Source organism: Vidua macroura, chromosome 2 (assembly GCF_024509145.1).
Source record: "Vidua macroura isolate BioBank_ID:100142 chromosome 2, ASM2450914v1, whole genome shotgun sequence".
NCBI lineage: Eukaryota > Metazoa > Chordata > Aves > Passeriformes > Viduidae > Vidua > Vidua macroura.
In genome coordinates this window covers 20877324-20894123 of record NC_071572.1, presented here as the reverse complement: position 1 = coordinate 20894123, position 16800 = coordinate 20877324, and the positions used below count along the sequence as shown (strand labels likewise).

General features: G+C 37.9%; 1 protein-coding gene across 1 annotated transcript in view; it reads right to left on the bottom strand.

Annotated features, from left to right (window-relative positions):
- Window positions 1-16800, bottom strand: part of ANOS1 (anosmin 1) — a 126174-nt gene that overhangs the window by 37298 nt on the left and 72076 nt on the right. Inside the window, exons 4-6 of the mRNA XM_053970332.1 lie at window positions 14514-14736; window positions 9762-9946; window positions 4866-4995 (exon numbers count right to left, since the gene is read on the bottom strand). Coding sequence (XP_053826307.1) covers window positions 4866-4995; window positions 9762-9946; window positions 14514-14736 — 538 coding nt within the window. The remainder of the gene's footprint in view (window positions 1-4865; window positions 4996-9761; window positions 9947-14513; window positions 14737-16800) is intronic.

Here is a 16800-nt window from a genome sequence, read left to right as displayed (position 1 = left end):
TAGGTGTCAGAGGGGAATAATGGCACTGGAATCAGAATTCTCATTCTGAGCTGTAAAAAGTCAGAGCAAGTGTGACAATAATTTAAACCGTTTTTTTATGGAGCATTTTTCCTGACTTAAAATAGATGTCCCATTGCTATCTTTCAAACATGAGACCTTCCAACTCTAAAAGTCTGCTGAAGCTGCTCTACAGACAAGTTTCCAACCATTAAACAGTTCCACGGTGTAAGCAGGAGTACTGGCTCTGCCCGATGGAAATGGCACACATAAACCAGCTGTGCAACAGCATAAAAAAATCATTGGTCTCAGAGGAGCAACAGAAAGAATTTTATTGCCATGAGTGGGTGTCTGTTCTGGTTTTTCTAACACTCAGTAATGTATGCATGAGATCACATCCAGCCTGGTACTTATGTGCTGCGAAAACAATGTTGTCTGCTTCCTTTTGCTTGACAATCTATCCAGTGTATGCTGGCAATTGCCTTCACGGTGAAGATAAAAACCTTTAGCAGAGGTGGAAGGGTCAGATGGTTTGGACTCATTGTGTTGATCTTCTTGTCTCTGGAAATGGCACAGTACCTACCTACAGACTAGTGAGATAATATATGACATAGAAATGCCTAACACTGAGTCCTAGAGTTAACTGAAGTCTCTGTTACTGGGAGTTCATTCTCATCACAAATTATAAAAAGCTAGGGGAAAAATAGCCTAAGAACTCTGAACCAAATGCAACAAATTAAAAATTGTATTACTAGTGCCAAGTAGCTTCTGACCAGTTAGGTTAAGCTATCCAGTGCCTGCTTACTGGAAGAAAAACACAGGTAGTTTTCAGCCAAGGAGAATAATTTATGTATTGTAGGAACAGTTCTCTCCTGCTTCCAGAAGAAAAGAAACAGCTTGGAGAGAGCTAGTCTAAATATGAATAGAAGGATATTTGTATCTTTATGGATCAAAAATGTTCTGTCAGGTATTCAGTTACCTTTATTTATTGCTGTTATTGCAAATTGTTGCCACTCAATTAAAGATAAAAGGAAAGTACACAAAATTGAAAAACCTTGAGAAGTGGAAACCACTGCCAAAATAGCAGAACATTTTGATCAATTTTAGTTGACAGTATCAATGTAAAAATCCATGTGCACAGTCCCAGTTATATGAAAGAATTCACTTTCTAGGTGCAATATTCATTCAATTTTCCAGCCACTCCACCACAGACTGATCTAGTCCAACCTATGTTTCTTGTAATTTTAGAATCTCATTTTGCCAAAACAAAGTTTCGCTTTATTCCCTGTGAAGGGTCATGTCAGACAAGTACGTGCAAACCCTTTGTTTCCATTATAAAAAATAAATAAACAGCACTAAAAAAGAGCTCTGCCTAAGCTTTGAATATTTCAAAAATTCTCAGATGTGCCACTTTATTTACTATTTACATATTAATGCCAACAAATTAATGGTCATCCTAGATGAACACATGAGGCAGTGTAGAACAGCTCATAAGCCTTCACCTCACAAGTTTACGGCATAAGAGCATCCAAAGCTGCAGTAGATCAGACCGCAAAACACAACTAGATGAAGAATGGCAAGTTGAAATGCTTGATGAAATACTCCTGTTTTCCTGGTTTTGTCTTTTTCGTGACTGAGAAATTGGATTACTTTGGAAAATTAGGAGTTTTATTTAGTGATAAACAAGTTAATGGAAATTACCTCAGAAGACTTAGCATCATTTTGAGTAAAACAAAACCTTATTTTGCTGTGTCTACTTAGAGAGCATGTTTTTTGCATTTTCAAAAAGACAAAACAGTATAAAACAGTATTGTGGTAACCAGACAAAAATTCTCTTTCTGAGTAATTACAGCACATTTTTGAATATTCCTCTTAACATCTTAAAATATTTAGTGACAGAGACTTTGTGGTGCCATACTTCTTCCTAGATTCAGATTAAATATCATATTTGTCCCCCTTTAAAGGAAAAATAAAACCAAATAATTTTCTATTCATTATTACTTATGAGCAACTAGTAAAAGTTCAGTATCTTGTGTGAGAAACTGTCTTAGGAATTACTGTCATGTTTCCTGATCAAAGGGTTTATTTTTGAAGAAACATTCTGCTAAGTTTGACCAAGATAACAATCTTCTCCTGGTCTTGGCACAACAGGGTGAAGTGAAACACTGATGTGAATTTTTGTCCACGCTTCACACAAAGGCAGCAGAGAAAGGCAGCAAACTTCCGAAGGTGATGTGCCAAAATCCACTTTTCTTTTCCAAACTGGAGGTTAAATGTGCCTGTAGGAGCTCAGCAGGGGCCAGTAGATGCTGGCACTCAAAAAACTAGGCACATCTGAGCAGCAAGTTTCTTGCCTCTCTACCAGGCAGGGGCTGTCATTTCCCACTGAGCTCCAAAGTAGTAATTAAATGTTAGTGTGACAGTGTAACTGTTACAACTCTGACTGCCCACCTGGGGATATGGAGGCTCAAAGACACCAACAGAAGCATCCCCGTATCCTTTCCAGCAGTCAGCACCTAGCAGCATCTTTATGTGGGTCACCTGGAGTGACTACACATTTCATCTGGCAAACTCGACATCTTTATAACAATCACTGGCAGTTCCACAGCCCCTAGAATGGTCAAATGAGCTGCCAGTTTAGGCTGATTTGGGCTATGAAGCTGATAGCTAGCTGAACTCCCTGCTGCTTGTCTGTCAATTCACAATCCTCAGCCAAGGGCTGGAGTTCAGATTCGAAAACAGTTATTTTGAGAGTTACAGAAGCCTTTTGAAGAATGCTGGCTACATACTTGCTGCCATTATCAAAATTTTGGTTTACTAGGTGAGAGCATGCAGAGGTACTACTGACTCCCACTGCCCTTGTCACAAAATCCTCCAAGTGCTCTCCATCTCCACTAGACAGCTGTGAGCAGTTCTCAAGGAGAGCAAGTGCTTCAGGGGTAGCTGCAGAGACCACAAGAGGACTCTGGTATTCATGTAATGATTTCAAAACCACAAGTTCCTGAAACACAAAATACTGACAGCTGAGAGACTATTCTGAAGAAATACCCCTATATGCTTATCCTGCTCTTACACTGTCATCCAGATACCCACCTCTGGCTGGGGTCATATTCTGAGCTAAAGAGACCTTCAGGATGGCTTACCATGGACATTCTTATATTCATTACCAAGGATGGTATTTTGAGCATGGCTAGCACACTCAGTAGGGGGCTCATTTTTTTGAAAGTAATACAAATATTGCCTGAAAATGTCATGTTCAAGCCAAAACCTCATTGCTACCATGACATACCTTTATGTAATTGCAGTAATAGTGGTTTCAAGCAGAATAGTTGGAAAATATTTACTAACTCAATAAAACAACTGTCAGTGATCTCAATTTAAAAGAAAAGTTGGTGGTGCCAGATTCAGCAACAAACTGCTGTATCTGCTGAAGTGCTGTTCAAGAAGAGAAAGGTACTGCTGCCGAAGAGTTCTTACAGTAAACTCAACACAGATCAAAGGAACTGTATTATTTTATGTTTCTGAAATTGTATGCTACTTAAGTATCATAAGTTCTTAAAAATAATACTTCTATGCATGAAAAGGTTTGTGGTCACAGAAGTAACGGGACAGCTATGTCAGCCAGCCTTCCTACCAGAATACAGCTAGGGCACCGAAAAAATTATTAAGGCTAACATATAGAGTTATTCAGTAAGTGATTAAACCTTCCATACCGGCAAAAGTATTTGCATGCCTCTATAAATGCACCTCCAAAAAGATTCTTTTCTAGGACTGACTATGGCCAAACAGTAAGCTAAAAGCCAGCACAGGAACCCAAAGATGACAACTGCATTTACCGCAAGATAATTCAGTCTGCAAAAAGAGGAGGAAATGCATTCCTCAAAGTATGCAAAGTTACATCAGTGTAAAGGTTCTGTCACTACTAAAATAACAACAAATCCTTCTATTAGAAACTGCTTCTATTGGCAGAGTGAAGAGTGCTGGATCTCATTCTTTGGCACTAAAGTCGACTAGCATGGTCTGGATATGCCCACATTACTGACTGCCTTTCAGAGAGGGTGACCGTATCCCAGGCATCTGCCTAATGATAATAGTTTCTGGCCTGTGCTAACCCCTATTCTATGCTTAAGAGTCATCTGCGAAAATTCTTCTTCATGTTGGTCAAAAGCACACCAGGGAGAATGCCAGGAACTTCACAGGACGGGAGAACCGTTTCTATCTCCCCCATCCCTCATGTACCATTTACTGGTACCGAAATAATTTTCAAAGTTATTTTATTGCCCAATTGGTTGCAAAACCAGAACTATCAACAAAAATTCCTACAATACTTCGTGGATCATCAGGAATGCCTTTTTAATGAACAGAAACATGCTGCTTTGCATTTATGCTCTTTTTTATTCTTAAGCACTTACAATTAGTGCTAGCAAGGGGAAATTATATTAAGAGAGTCCAAAGTTCCATCAAAACAATGCTGCTACAATTATTTAGATACAGGCAACAAAATATTCCAATACTCTACTAAATATTTCTCATAATTAAAAAAAAAAAAGATAAACCTCTCAGATTAACACACTAAAACCTAAGTTCTTCCATATTTCATGATCAGGAACATGTAGTTTGATACCAATCATGTGGAAAATGTTTCAAAGGAGTTTTATTCATGGAGACCCTTATTGATAAAAGAATAACGACTTCAACTTTTGTTTGCTGACTTCAAACAAATCTCACACCATTTCTAAAGTCAGTGGCAAAACTACTCAAAAACCCACCTGTTCAAAACCTTCTGCCACAAAAGCAGGCAGATCAGGTTGTGCTCCAGGTGGGAGTGAGAGGAAGGTGAGTACCAGACAGCATGAGGGAAAACTCACCTCTGGAGGAACGGAAGTGCTTGCTGGGCGCTGTGAAGCCCCTTGTCCCATGCACGTTCACAGCAGCCACGCGGAACTGGTACCACCTGCTCGCTCGGATGTCCGGCAGCCGAACACGCTCGTCCGTAGTCTGGTGGGGAAAATGTCACACTTACGCTGGCTGTTCTGACATGGTTACCTGTCACACGCTGTGCAACACCCATCAGTCTGGCTGAGCACACACCAGCATCACAGGCTGTACGCAACCACCTCACCTGACTCCAGCCATCACTCTGCACTGCAAAGCATTTACAGCTGTGAACAAAATTATAAAACCATCCAATTTTACAGTGCATTGCAGGTCTCTTCTGGAAAAAGCAGCCTTTAGAAAATAGGTGAAGTGTTGTTAAATTCACAAAATTAGTTAATTAGTTTTGCAGCTATCACAGCCTTCACCAGTGTTTATAGTGTCACTGTTCAGGTGTTGATGTTTCAGGGAACTCGTTGCCTCAGGTGACAGGACTGATTTCCTCAATTCTCAATTCTCACAGAATTAGAGGTCCAAAATACTTAATGAAATACATTGCTGTGAGAACCCACTTTTTCTAGTTCATAGGAAACACAATATTCTCAGATAATGAGTGTAAGCCTTCTTCACATCTTTGGCACTTAGGTCAAAAAGACACTTACAGCCTTAACTCTTCCCTGAAGACTTTTCTCGGGTCATAGGAGCTGACCTTTTCTTCAACAACACCTACTGAAATTGCCAGTGTCATAAGTTCAATTTCTAAATCCTGAGGGGAGAGCCACTGGAATATGACATAAGCATAGATACACTCTGAACCCTTTCAGTAGGAAGTGCTTTACAAATTCTTATTCTGAGCCCCATTTTCTTCAATTTTTTTACCCCATTAAACTTTTGAAGAACTATCTTTTGCATTCTTTCTTTTTTTTTTTCCTCCTAAGGTACAAACACCAGAACTGAACACAGCCTCCTGGTAACCACTGAATCACTTCCAGCTACAGAAGATGCAGTATTTTTGTAGAACACATCAAAAACACATCCACTTGGAAATTTTACTTTAACAATTACCTCTCAATTATCCAGTTTTCAATTTACTTAACTATGTCATGTTTACTACATTTTGATTTAATTCCTTAATCAAAGTAATGCACAAACTTGAACCAGATGTCATACATATGTCTAAATATATTATACAATCATCACTGATTATCATTATTGACCAAACATGCAAGCTCATTAAAAATGTAGTTACATCAATTTAATTTTACAAGCTCTGTTTTATACAAATTCAAGAAGCCACCTTCCCTGTATAGGACTCAACATTTCTCATGATACCAAGTAGTTCCCAGAAAAAGTCAAAACATAATTTCTGCTTTTTAATCCCTTTCCAATCTGTGTAAGAAACCAGAAGCTGCTGACATAATTCAGATAACCAGAAACTGAGGAATTTGCTTCAGCTCTTCAGCAATGGCCTTTTCAGAGCCCTGACAAATAAAATTTGTAGGTGTTATCGTCCACTTAGTCTCTTCATTTGGTGACAAAATTTAGGGAAATAAGTATCATATTTGTGTGTGCATGTAAGGAAAAGAGACCCTTTCTAAACCATATTATTGACTGCTCTCTGACTGCTAAGTGTTGTAGACTCTGAGCCCATCACACATTGCTGCTACTCACGAGGCCCTCTCCATTCAGACCACTGCCTTCTCAACTTAAGCAGGGGTAGTCTTAACAGTCTTGACAGTCTTGACAGTCTATCTCATCTCCTTTCCTTTTTTTAACTTTTATGTTACTTGTAGAGTGAATTATCCAAGGTTTTCCCCAGGGAAGAAAGACCCTACCTGAACCAACTTTTGTGATTATTTTTGTTTTATGGACCATTCAAATGTCTAATTTTTTTTCCAACAGTCAGCTCACCTATTGCTGCAACTGAAAACAGGTCCAGGACCAATATTTAGTCATAAATAACTAATTACAATCTTCTGGGCTTTTAGAAACATGTTTGCTGAACTTTGCTACAAGGCAAGCATAATCTGAATAAACTTAATCCCAAATTCCTCAAAGGAACGTTATTTGTCACTGGCATCAGTTCAGCTATGCTGTTGATTAAAAGTATTTCAGTTGTGTCAGTTTCCCATGGCAACCACAAAATAATGTAAAATCAAATAAACTGTCAATCCATAATGGCAAAATTATTTTAACTTATGAACATGCCTTGGGCCTGTTACTTTCATCATTCATTTTGTTGGCCAAGCTCCTGATAATGGCATGCAGGAGGTCTATATCCAACTATCAAGATATAAACCACTTTAGTACCTCTAAGTATCTTTTACATAGAATTAATAAATTTCTAGAAATAACTAAGTACTACTGAAATACTGAGTACTACAGTACCTTAATGCTATATCAATTTCTTTTTGTTTAATTGCTTTAGTTTAGTTAGTTGTCACTATTTAAGTATGTTTGGAGCTGTGATCACAATATTCAGAGTCCTTTCAATATCTTTCACATTAATTTAAACCCACTAAAAGCTATGCTGAGTGGTACTAAATAACTAATGTTACATTTCACCACACACCTAAAATTCTGTCTGAATATGAAAGAAAAAACCAACACTTTTATAAAATTTTTAAGAATCATAAATAAAAGACAAAAACAAAAGATCACCACTCAAATTATTACAGAATCATATTTACCTTTTATTTGGCACTGAATCACTTGTTTACTTATAAGATGAATGTTTGGAAAGTAACTTCAAATCCTAATAGTCATTTTATTTGGACTAAAATAATAAATTAGTCCTCAGACAAAATAACTGGCTAACATGTCTACCTTCAGTATCATGCAAAGTTCAATGAAGATAAGGGAAAATCCCCATTAATTACATTAAGATGAAACTTCATATAAGAGCAGCATGTAATCTTAATGACATAAGCTGGACAATACACATAATACCTTGAAATTCCTTCTCAAAAGCTCATTTTGGGTCCAAGGGACAACAGGCCACCCCCAGTGGCCAGAAAGCAGAAGAAGGTTGGGCTTTCTGTGAGAATTTGGCTGAGATTTGCCCAAAGCTGCTCCATTTAGGAAGCACTGACAATTCTACTCCTCTTCAAGCAGCTTTTAACTGTCTAAATCCTGAACCTTTTCCTGTAAGTGGTCTCCTTCTCCTGTCCTTCAAAAGGGGATTATCTGTTTTTGTCTTCAACATGGCTACAGAAATCTCCCTCTGCTACTCCTCTACCTGACTAATGGTTAAGAGCATCCCAAGGAAAGCCTGGAGGCAGTGCACACAATCACTTTAGTCAAACTGGATATCCATCCTTGCTGCTGATATTGCAAAACAACTTCTATTGCATTCAGCCAAACCAAATTGATTGCCTGGTGGGATGTCTAAAACTACAAATACCATGGAGGTACACTACTCTATGAAGACAGAAATTCTGATTAGTAGCACTCCTCAAGGGTGCCCAGCCTGCATGTCCCATAAGGTATACACAGCTCAAAAAGCCAGTCAGGCATCCTGAAGCATGCTTCAAACTGACATTCCCAGTGGGGTCCACCACACAATCAAATTTGTGTCTCCTGTGATGCAGAAGGGATGGTGAAGTTGTCAGAAAGATGTCAGTCGGAGGAGGCTTCTCCTGCCACAGTGATTAACTCAGCACCTTCTGCCTGCATTCTCCAGACCCCAGGAAAGGCAGCTGTCAGGCTTCTTATTGCTCTAGCACAGGAACATGTTTCTGAAACACTCTCCTGCAGATCCAGTGCAAGGCAGGTTCATGTATGTTCAGCTACTGTGGAGCATCTACAGTGCATGCTCCCAGAAATGTGCATGAGGTCTGGGATGAGAAATAGTAGAGCACTGTGCTCCCTTTGCAGCCCAGATTCACCAGCCACAGCTTCTACAGTCTATCATGTACACATGGTTTGGTAACAGTGAGGAATAATTCATATCTGGCACATTTTTGCTACTTGGTATTTTCCTTGCAACAAAGGCAGGAGCTTGTTTCCTGGAATGGAGAATGCAGGTTCAATACTTGCACCCCAAGTGAGAGATCATAAGCCACTGTGACTTGATCCGTTTTGGACATGCTGTCTTGGGCTTACACAAGCAAGGTTTCCTGCCAGGGTCTGCTGCAGGGGGCTTTTTCTGAGCAAGACTACAACATAGTGACAGCTCCCTCTAGCACCACACTGAAGCTAAGAAATTCACTTCTGAGAGAGTCTCACAAGCTTCATGTTTTTGTAAGATAGCATTTTCCAATACAATCCTAATTGAGAATAACACAAAATGTCACAGAATTTAAATCCCTTACTCTATTTTGCAGATGGTTCTACTTATTCTCTCTTTCCTTTTTTTTTTCCTAGCTATAATGATATTTTGCAGATCTTTTCAAAATCAGCATTTTATTTTTCTTGTCAGCAGGGATAAGGGTGAAGCAGTAAGATAAATGATTGGAACTCTGCCATCCAGGTGGACTGTCAGCATGGTAAAAAACAGATTGAAACTGGGAAGGAACTAAGTGAAAATTTATGCTCTGTTGGCTGCTTCTCATTAAGAAACATTTGCTCATGAATCTTACATTTTCAGTCTGGATTGCACTGAGTGATAAGAGCATGACATCATAGATTTTTCTGAATTGGGAGGGTCTCACACCTGAAAAAAAAAACTTCACAAAGAATAAAGGTTTTAGTCTTTTTTTTCATTCTAGTTTTTTTTTTAACTTTTGACAAGAATCAAGCCATACCTTGGACACTGTGCAATGAGTCCCACTAAACTCAGAACTGTCTCTAATGCACTTCCTTGAATGGAATTTGGTCCCTAATTCTACATTTCTCAAGAGATTTGTGACATTCTGAGACTGGATCCATATTGCTTACAAAGAACTGACCTGTGCCACAGTTTGCCAGTTTGTAGCATCATCCTCACTTGGATGGATTCCTTGATTCCACCTCCTCTGAACAACATAGATTACAGGCTCAATGGAAATATTGAATTTTGAAGACCACTTCACCTCCAGGTCTCCAGACTGATGTTCTATGAATTTTAATTCTTTCCGGGGTTTCAGTGGAACACCTGTAGTAGGAATACACAGATAAATATATATATGAGTAATTTACAAAATACGATTAAGCCATTTGTAGATGAAGTTGTAAAAAAAAATTGAAAAAAAAAATATTGTTTGTCAGAGAAAATGACAAAAAGGAAGGAATGATAAGCATGGAAGTTTCAGAAGTTTTCCTAGCCAACCCATCTCTGTTAACATTAAAATCTGTTTTTAAAAAAATCTTAAAATTTATTTCTTTATTTCATTAAAAAACTGAAGGATGTGAAAGTTGTAAGCTAAAATTGACTTTACAGAAAACATTTGCTTAATACAACTGGGGGAAAGATCCCTTTGATCTCAAGCAGAATCAGCTATACCTGTTGTTCAGTTTTTCACCCAATTTAACCATAAACACATCTAATAACAGAATTTCCATATCATCACATAGTAGTCTATTTCATGACTTTATCCTTTCCACAAGAAAGCTTTCCCACTGCCTTGTTTAGTCTCCTCAGTGCACCACAAACTCAGTACTGGTCCAAGATGTTCATGGATCATGGGGAACAGATTCTTTCTTTTATCTATGGAGAAGCTTTTCACATACCACAAAACCGTTATCATGTTTCTGAATGTTTTCTTCTTCAGTCTAATAACCACAGTGCACTCCATTTCCCTTTAAAATCGGTGTTCCCAGACCCCTGTTCACTCTTGCAGCTGCCTCTGGAGACTCTCCAGCTGCCCAACAGCCTTTCTCCAGAGTCAAGCCTAAAACTGGACAAAGACTGTGTCTAAGCTCTTAGCAGTGCAGACCAGTGAAGTGTGATTATTTCATACATCTTACATTAGTCTGATGTACTTAAGAAAGCTGTTTGCTTCCCCATGGCATGATCTTATTGACTCACATGCTGCAGCTGTATTGCATGATGTGCCCCTCTCCACTCTTCCCTAAAGAACTAGGAAAGGTAATTCCAAGACATCTTGGAATAGATATGTTATATATATTGTCAAATTGCATTTCAGAGAAAAATATATATTTCTAAAATATTACTGTAATTTCTCATTACACAGTGACACAAAAAGATGGTTATTTATGTTGTTATACTGCCAGTAATATCACCTTTTTGAAAACACCTGCAGCAGCTTGAAGGAAAAAACAACTCTTCAAATTGGACATCTTTTGATTAAATCAACAAATCAAGTGTTAGATACATTTCTCTAGACAGACGTTAGGAATATTTATATTTGAGTGTGCAGCATTTTGTCACTTGAGGATATGTCACAAATAAGATCTCTGTGTTGACATATAAGCCTTCTTAGCAAGTTATCATATGCACTTTAGTTATTTTGTTCTTTCAATGACTGTCCACATAAGGCCAGCTGTACGTATTGGCTAGAGAAATTGTTTCCCACGCAGTCTGCCACAGACAACTTAGTACCAAAACTTCCTCAGGTGAACAAACCACTTCTACATTTTAAGGGGTGTTCTTACAAATCTTAGTATGCAAGTACCTAAAAGTAAGTGAAAATGATCTTGTAAGTAAATGAAAATGATCTTCAAGAAACCTAAGACCCACCTGAAAAAAAATATAGAGTACCTAAATGTGGTTATCACAGCAGCTCAAACCCTGGATATCCTTCAATAGCCTAAAGTCTAAGTCTAAGATAACGAACACGACTTCGGATTTCCACATCTGCAAATCCTTTTTTAGTTATGATACACAATAATCCTATAATTTCCATGTTCAGAAAACTTCCATCTGCTTTGCATCAGGGGCAGTTGGATTCACTTGATTGCAAGTATCTCGGTGTTACGTAATCGCGTGCAGATGGAGCACGGCAGCGCAAACAATGGGAGCACAGCACAAGTGCACTTTAAAATACTTCTGTGGAACCAGCACCATCAGTTTAATATCCAGATGTGAAGATCCAATTACTTGTCAATATGCCTTTCATTATGTAAATGGTCAGCCCCTTTTTTTGTGCTGGAACAAATCAGTGCTCCAAAGTCTGCATTAGTCCAAAATCTGCAGTGCTTAACCAAAGAATTCAAATCACTGATCACTGTATGTGTGCAATAGCAGAGTCTAGGAAAAATGGTTCTAAAGGTGTCTTTCAAACAACACATGACACATCTCTGTGCCACGAAAAGTAGGCGCACATTGTTCTGTCATGAAAACCTCTATCTTAAACATTGGTTCCCCCAGAATTCAAAATGTTTCCATTGGAGTGCCTTGCAAAGGGTACGTCTATGGCATCAATACAGTTGTAAACACAGTTCTGCAGGGACTCAGAGGTGGACACTTTTAAAACTGTACACTAAGTTTAAAATACAAAACTATTTTTCTTTAAGCATGAAAAGAGTCATTAAACTGTGTGTAACCATCTGACACCAGTTATCCTACTATAATCTTGCCACACCTTCCACCCTTTGAATGTCCAAACCTGCCCTTCACAATTTACCCTTTTTTACACAGATTTGCCGAGACACTTTCTCAATCCTTCACTAGTTGAGCCAGTGTAAAGAAGGGGGATGAGGCCAGTGATAGAAGAGTAGGAAAGAACATTTGATATCTCCACTAAAGGGACATAAATATGTGAATACTGCAAAACCAATTAGTAATACTCCCAACAGAGATGCAAATGTACTTGCTACATTAATCCAAATCATTTGTAATATATGTCTTTGGTGGCAGTGTACTTACATTAACATTTTTTTTAGGATTGGGCTTTAGCACTCAGTACTAGAGGGCAAATCCAGTTTGGTAATCCAGCAAATCAGACAGGAATTTTAAATCTACTGTTGTAACTAATCTCCAGCACTTGATCAACAGTAAAACTATAGAAACTTCTGCAGACTCTTAGATTCAACATGAGTTCATTTTCAAGCTGTGAGTGCTGTCAAAATGATAAGAGTATGTACTGAACTTATTCACTAGATCTTAGTCATGCTTGCAGAGTTTGCTCTTCCTTAGTGACAGGAAGGTCATTTACCCCTGGAGGAAATGAATAGCAAGCCTGCACCACTTCTATTTGTCTTTTGTTGCAGAAAGACAGGCTGAAGAGGCTAATTAGCTGAATTCATCAGCTGAGAAGGCAGTAAGGTATTGAGCTTGCCCTTCCTCTGCAAGACATATATGCTCTTACAAGCCAGCACCTCCTGCAGATCTGTGATAAGATGTTAGGGAAGGTTCGTTCTGCTCCCATTTAATCAGGCCAAACAGAAGAGATCTTCCCGTGTGTGGTTACAGAATGTATCATATCCTGTCATATGCTGCGACAACTCCAGGAGCATTTAATCTTGCTTTATTTGTTTGTTTTTACCTTTTCCAGGTATTATATTTACTGGAATGCTTTGCAGTTGTGGCATGGAGCTTGAACGTGTAAATCATTACACACACAACATGAATGCCTGTTTACCACTCTGGTCATTTGTCTCAATAAGACAAAAGAAATAAATAAGTGATCCATTTTAATAACTTTCATTTTGAAAGTGCTATGTGCTAGTGTGTACTAATTACTTACAGTTTTAAAGGGGCTACTCTAAAGTATCCTGCAAACAAGATAGTTTCCCTTCTGCACACATTGAAAAAGATTTATTAACATTTTAGTTAAAATAATTAACTTATAAATACATTTGCCATCTTCTTTACCTATTTTATAATTTTTTCCATCCACATTTGGAAATAAGCATGGATTTAAACCTAAGCCTGGAGCTCAGATCAGAGTTCTGCTGATTATGCTCCCACAGAGAGCCCACACTATCTGATTAATAAGTGAATAACTGAGTAATATTTATTTTTTATCACTGACATAAGAAGAACTGATTCTTGTACAAAAACACCAACCATGTGGAAGAAGAATATACTTTTCATTACTTTTCACAAATGCTTATTTTTATGCATTAGGAGAACATTTTTCAAATATTTCCATGTATAAAGCTTTTTTAAATTCCAGTAAATTAAAATCTGGAATTTGTCTAAACTAAAAATTTCTTAGCTCATATGTTCTTTTCAAAGGATATCAAAGAAAAGGTTTATTCACAGGATCTCAGGACTCAAATCAATTAAAAATTTTTGAATGAGATTGCCTTAGATTCAAGTAATGAATTAATATATATCTGTATGAAGATATTATAATCTATAATGTTCTGTGTTGATTTGTTCTTCTACCAGACTATTTCACAGTTCCTACTTGGTAATCCCATCTACTTGGCTTGTAGACATAAATGTTATTTCTGATTAATAGAGCCTGAACTGTTTATCATTAAATATTTTCCTGCTGCATTCTCTCTCATCCCATCAAATTAAGTGAGATTTCACTTAATTGGCAAAGTTTGTTCTCCTTAGGATGACTTATAATAGCCACAAATTTACATTCCACACATTTCCAGACATGGGCTTCACAAGGGGGAAAAATCAGAAATTTAAGCAACATCTCTCTCTGGTTTTCCACCCTTTCATTGTGCAGCCACATCTCTACAGGTACCTCTCCTTTTTCTTCCCATCCATACAAACTCCCAGCAAATGGGAGTCCTAGGAGACTTCACTATGGCCTGAAGTTGTTAGCCCAGTACGAGTACATATTAATAATCTCTACCTTTGTACAGATTTTTTGGAATTTGGCACGTGTGACCACATCCATTGGAACAGCATTTCTTCACTCCGGAACATTCAATATCAGCTTCACAGCTTTCAACACAGGCAGCTGCAAAACCACTGGCCTTCTCAGGTGCTGGGCAGTCCCCTTGCTTCACAGACAGGATGTACTTAAGGAATTCACAGCTAGTTAGGCATTCATAATTCTTCTTGGGGAAAAGAGGCTAAAATGAAAACAGAAGAAGGGTATGTTTTCAACAGGAACAATTAAAAAAAAAATCAAAGAAAAATGTTATAAATTTCCAAGACCTCCTAAAGGATTATTCAGATTTCCAGTTTTTGCAAGACTATCCCTGAATATTGATATATTCAAGCCACTCTGAAAAAGCATTCCAAGTACAGAATGATGAATTCCCTCAAGTAAGACCACCATATTTAATGGAACAATGTTGTTTGTATCTGCCAGCTTTCCCTTGTTTTCCTCACATTGACTGGCTATAAAGTTGCTCAATGACAGATTAAAAACACTCCCAAAACAAAGGGGAAGCAATGGTCAGACAGTCTGCTGGTTTTGGACTACCCCACATTCTTTCCTCTGTACTTTACAACACTTTCCCCACAATATCTGATGTAATGCCATTCTAGATAAATAAGGGAAATCTTGTTTCATTATACTGTTTGAAATAAGTTGGCTAAGAGAAGACTTTGCAGCATCTTTATGTTCTTGCCAGCATATTAGTAATTGTAAAATTCTTCATGGAACTGGAACTGCATTTATGATAAAATGATCCACAGAAAATAAAAATTAAAATAGGCTTTAAATATATTGATTAAAGATCAAAGTGAATGCTACTTACTTGAGAAATCTAGTCGTAGATATTTAAGAAAATGCTTCAATGCATAGACATTTTACAGCATATGTAATACTCAGAGATTTGCAAGGTCCACTTAAAACAGTACTTAAAATAGCTTCTACAACCCCGGGAGAATATGGTGACATGGAAATTACATCTCCTCTTTGTTTAGTTTGGTGCAGAACCAGCTAAAGTGATTCTCTCAGAATGACTGCAGCATGTAACTGGCATTGTCTGTAGCTGGCCTTTCCATTCTAGAGCAACCAAAAACCTTCCACCCTGACAGATCTGAGGTACAGGTTCATAAGCCTACACAGGAGTTACAACCCAATCCCTATATCCAACTAGCCACACAACTTCTGATACTTCTTCCATATTCAAATGTTTTACTTTCTTGTTTTTACTCTCCTCATATTTCTGGCAAAATGAGGAAGACTTGGCTATTACAGAGGCCCAGGTGTTTCACAGACTATTCTCTAAAGTCATTGTGGCCCAAGAATATATCCCTACATTACCTCTCCCATCTTTTCATAAAAAACAGTCCAGAATTTTGAACCAAGCTTTCAGGCATGGATTTGGGTGTTACAGGCTTTAACTAGCCTAAATGCTGCAAAAATGAGCAGTCTCTATGTCTCCTACAGACCCCGTTGATGTTTGGACATTTCTGCTGTTCCCCTGACTGGAATGCACCTGATGCCATGGTTAACCAGTTAAAAAGCTATATTAGTAGGAAACTAAATTTATAGGAAAAAAAAAATCCAAAAACAAGGAATCAGATAAATTGTCCCTCACACATAACATTTAACATTCAGTAGTACACTCACTTGGTAGGTAAGAAGTAACGCGTGAAGCAGGAACTTTGAGAAACACAAAGCTAAATTGTTGCCTCCAGATTTTTTACAAAATGCAAAGATTGAAAACACTCTCACAGGAAAACAGCCTCCTTTAACTCAATCAATGTCTATGGAGTATGCATGAGTCTGAGATAAAGGAAAGTGGTCCCGGGCTTTTGTGTTTGAAGCTAATTTCAAATCCTAAAACATCACAAATTTGCAGCTACTTAATTAAAAATGTTATAGCTCCCTGAGGCATAATACGTCCTCAAGGCTTCTCCTCCTCACCCTATTTCACAGCTCATTTTTCAGTTAGCTGCTAAATGTGCTGCTCCTCATTATGGGCCTTTGAAGTTCTAAATTTAGCTTTAACCACAAAACACTAATCAAAGAAGGATGCTCACTGTTTTTAACTACAATAGAACAGTGTTCTACAAATGTTTTCCTTTTAAACCAATTTTATACAAATTTTCACCCATATCTGAAAACATATAGTCTGAGTGAAGAGCGATATACAAGAACAGCACAAATTAGATCCATGAAAACTGCTTTTTTACAGTACTCTAGAATTTTGTATAGGAGAAAGTAGCATATAATCTGG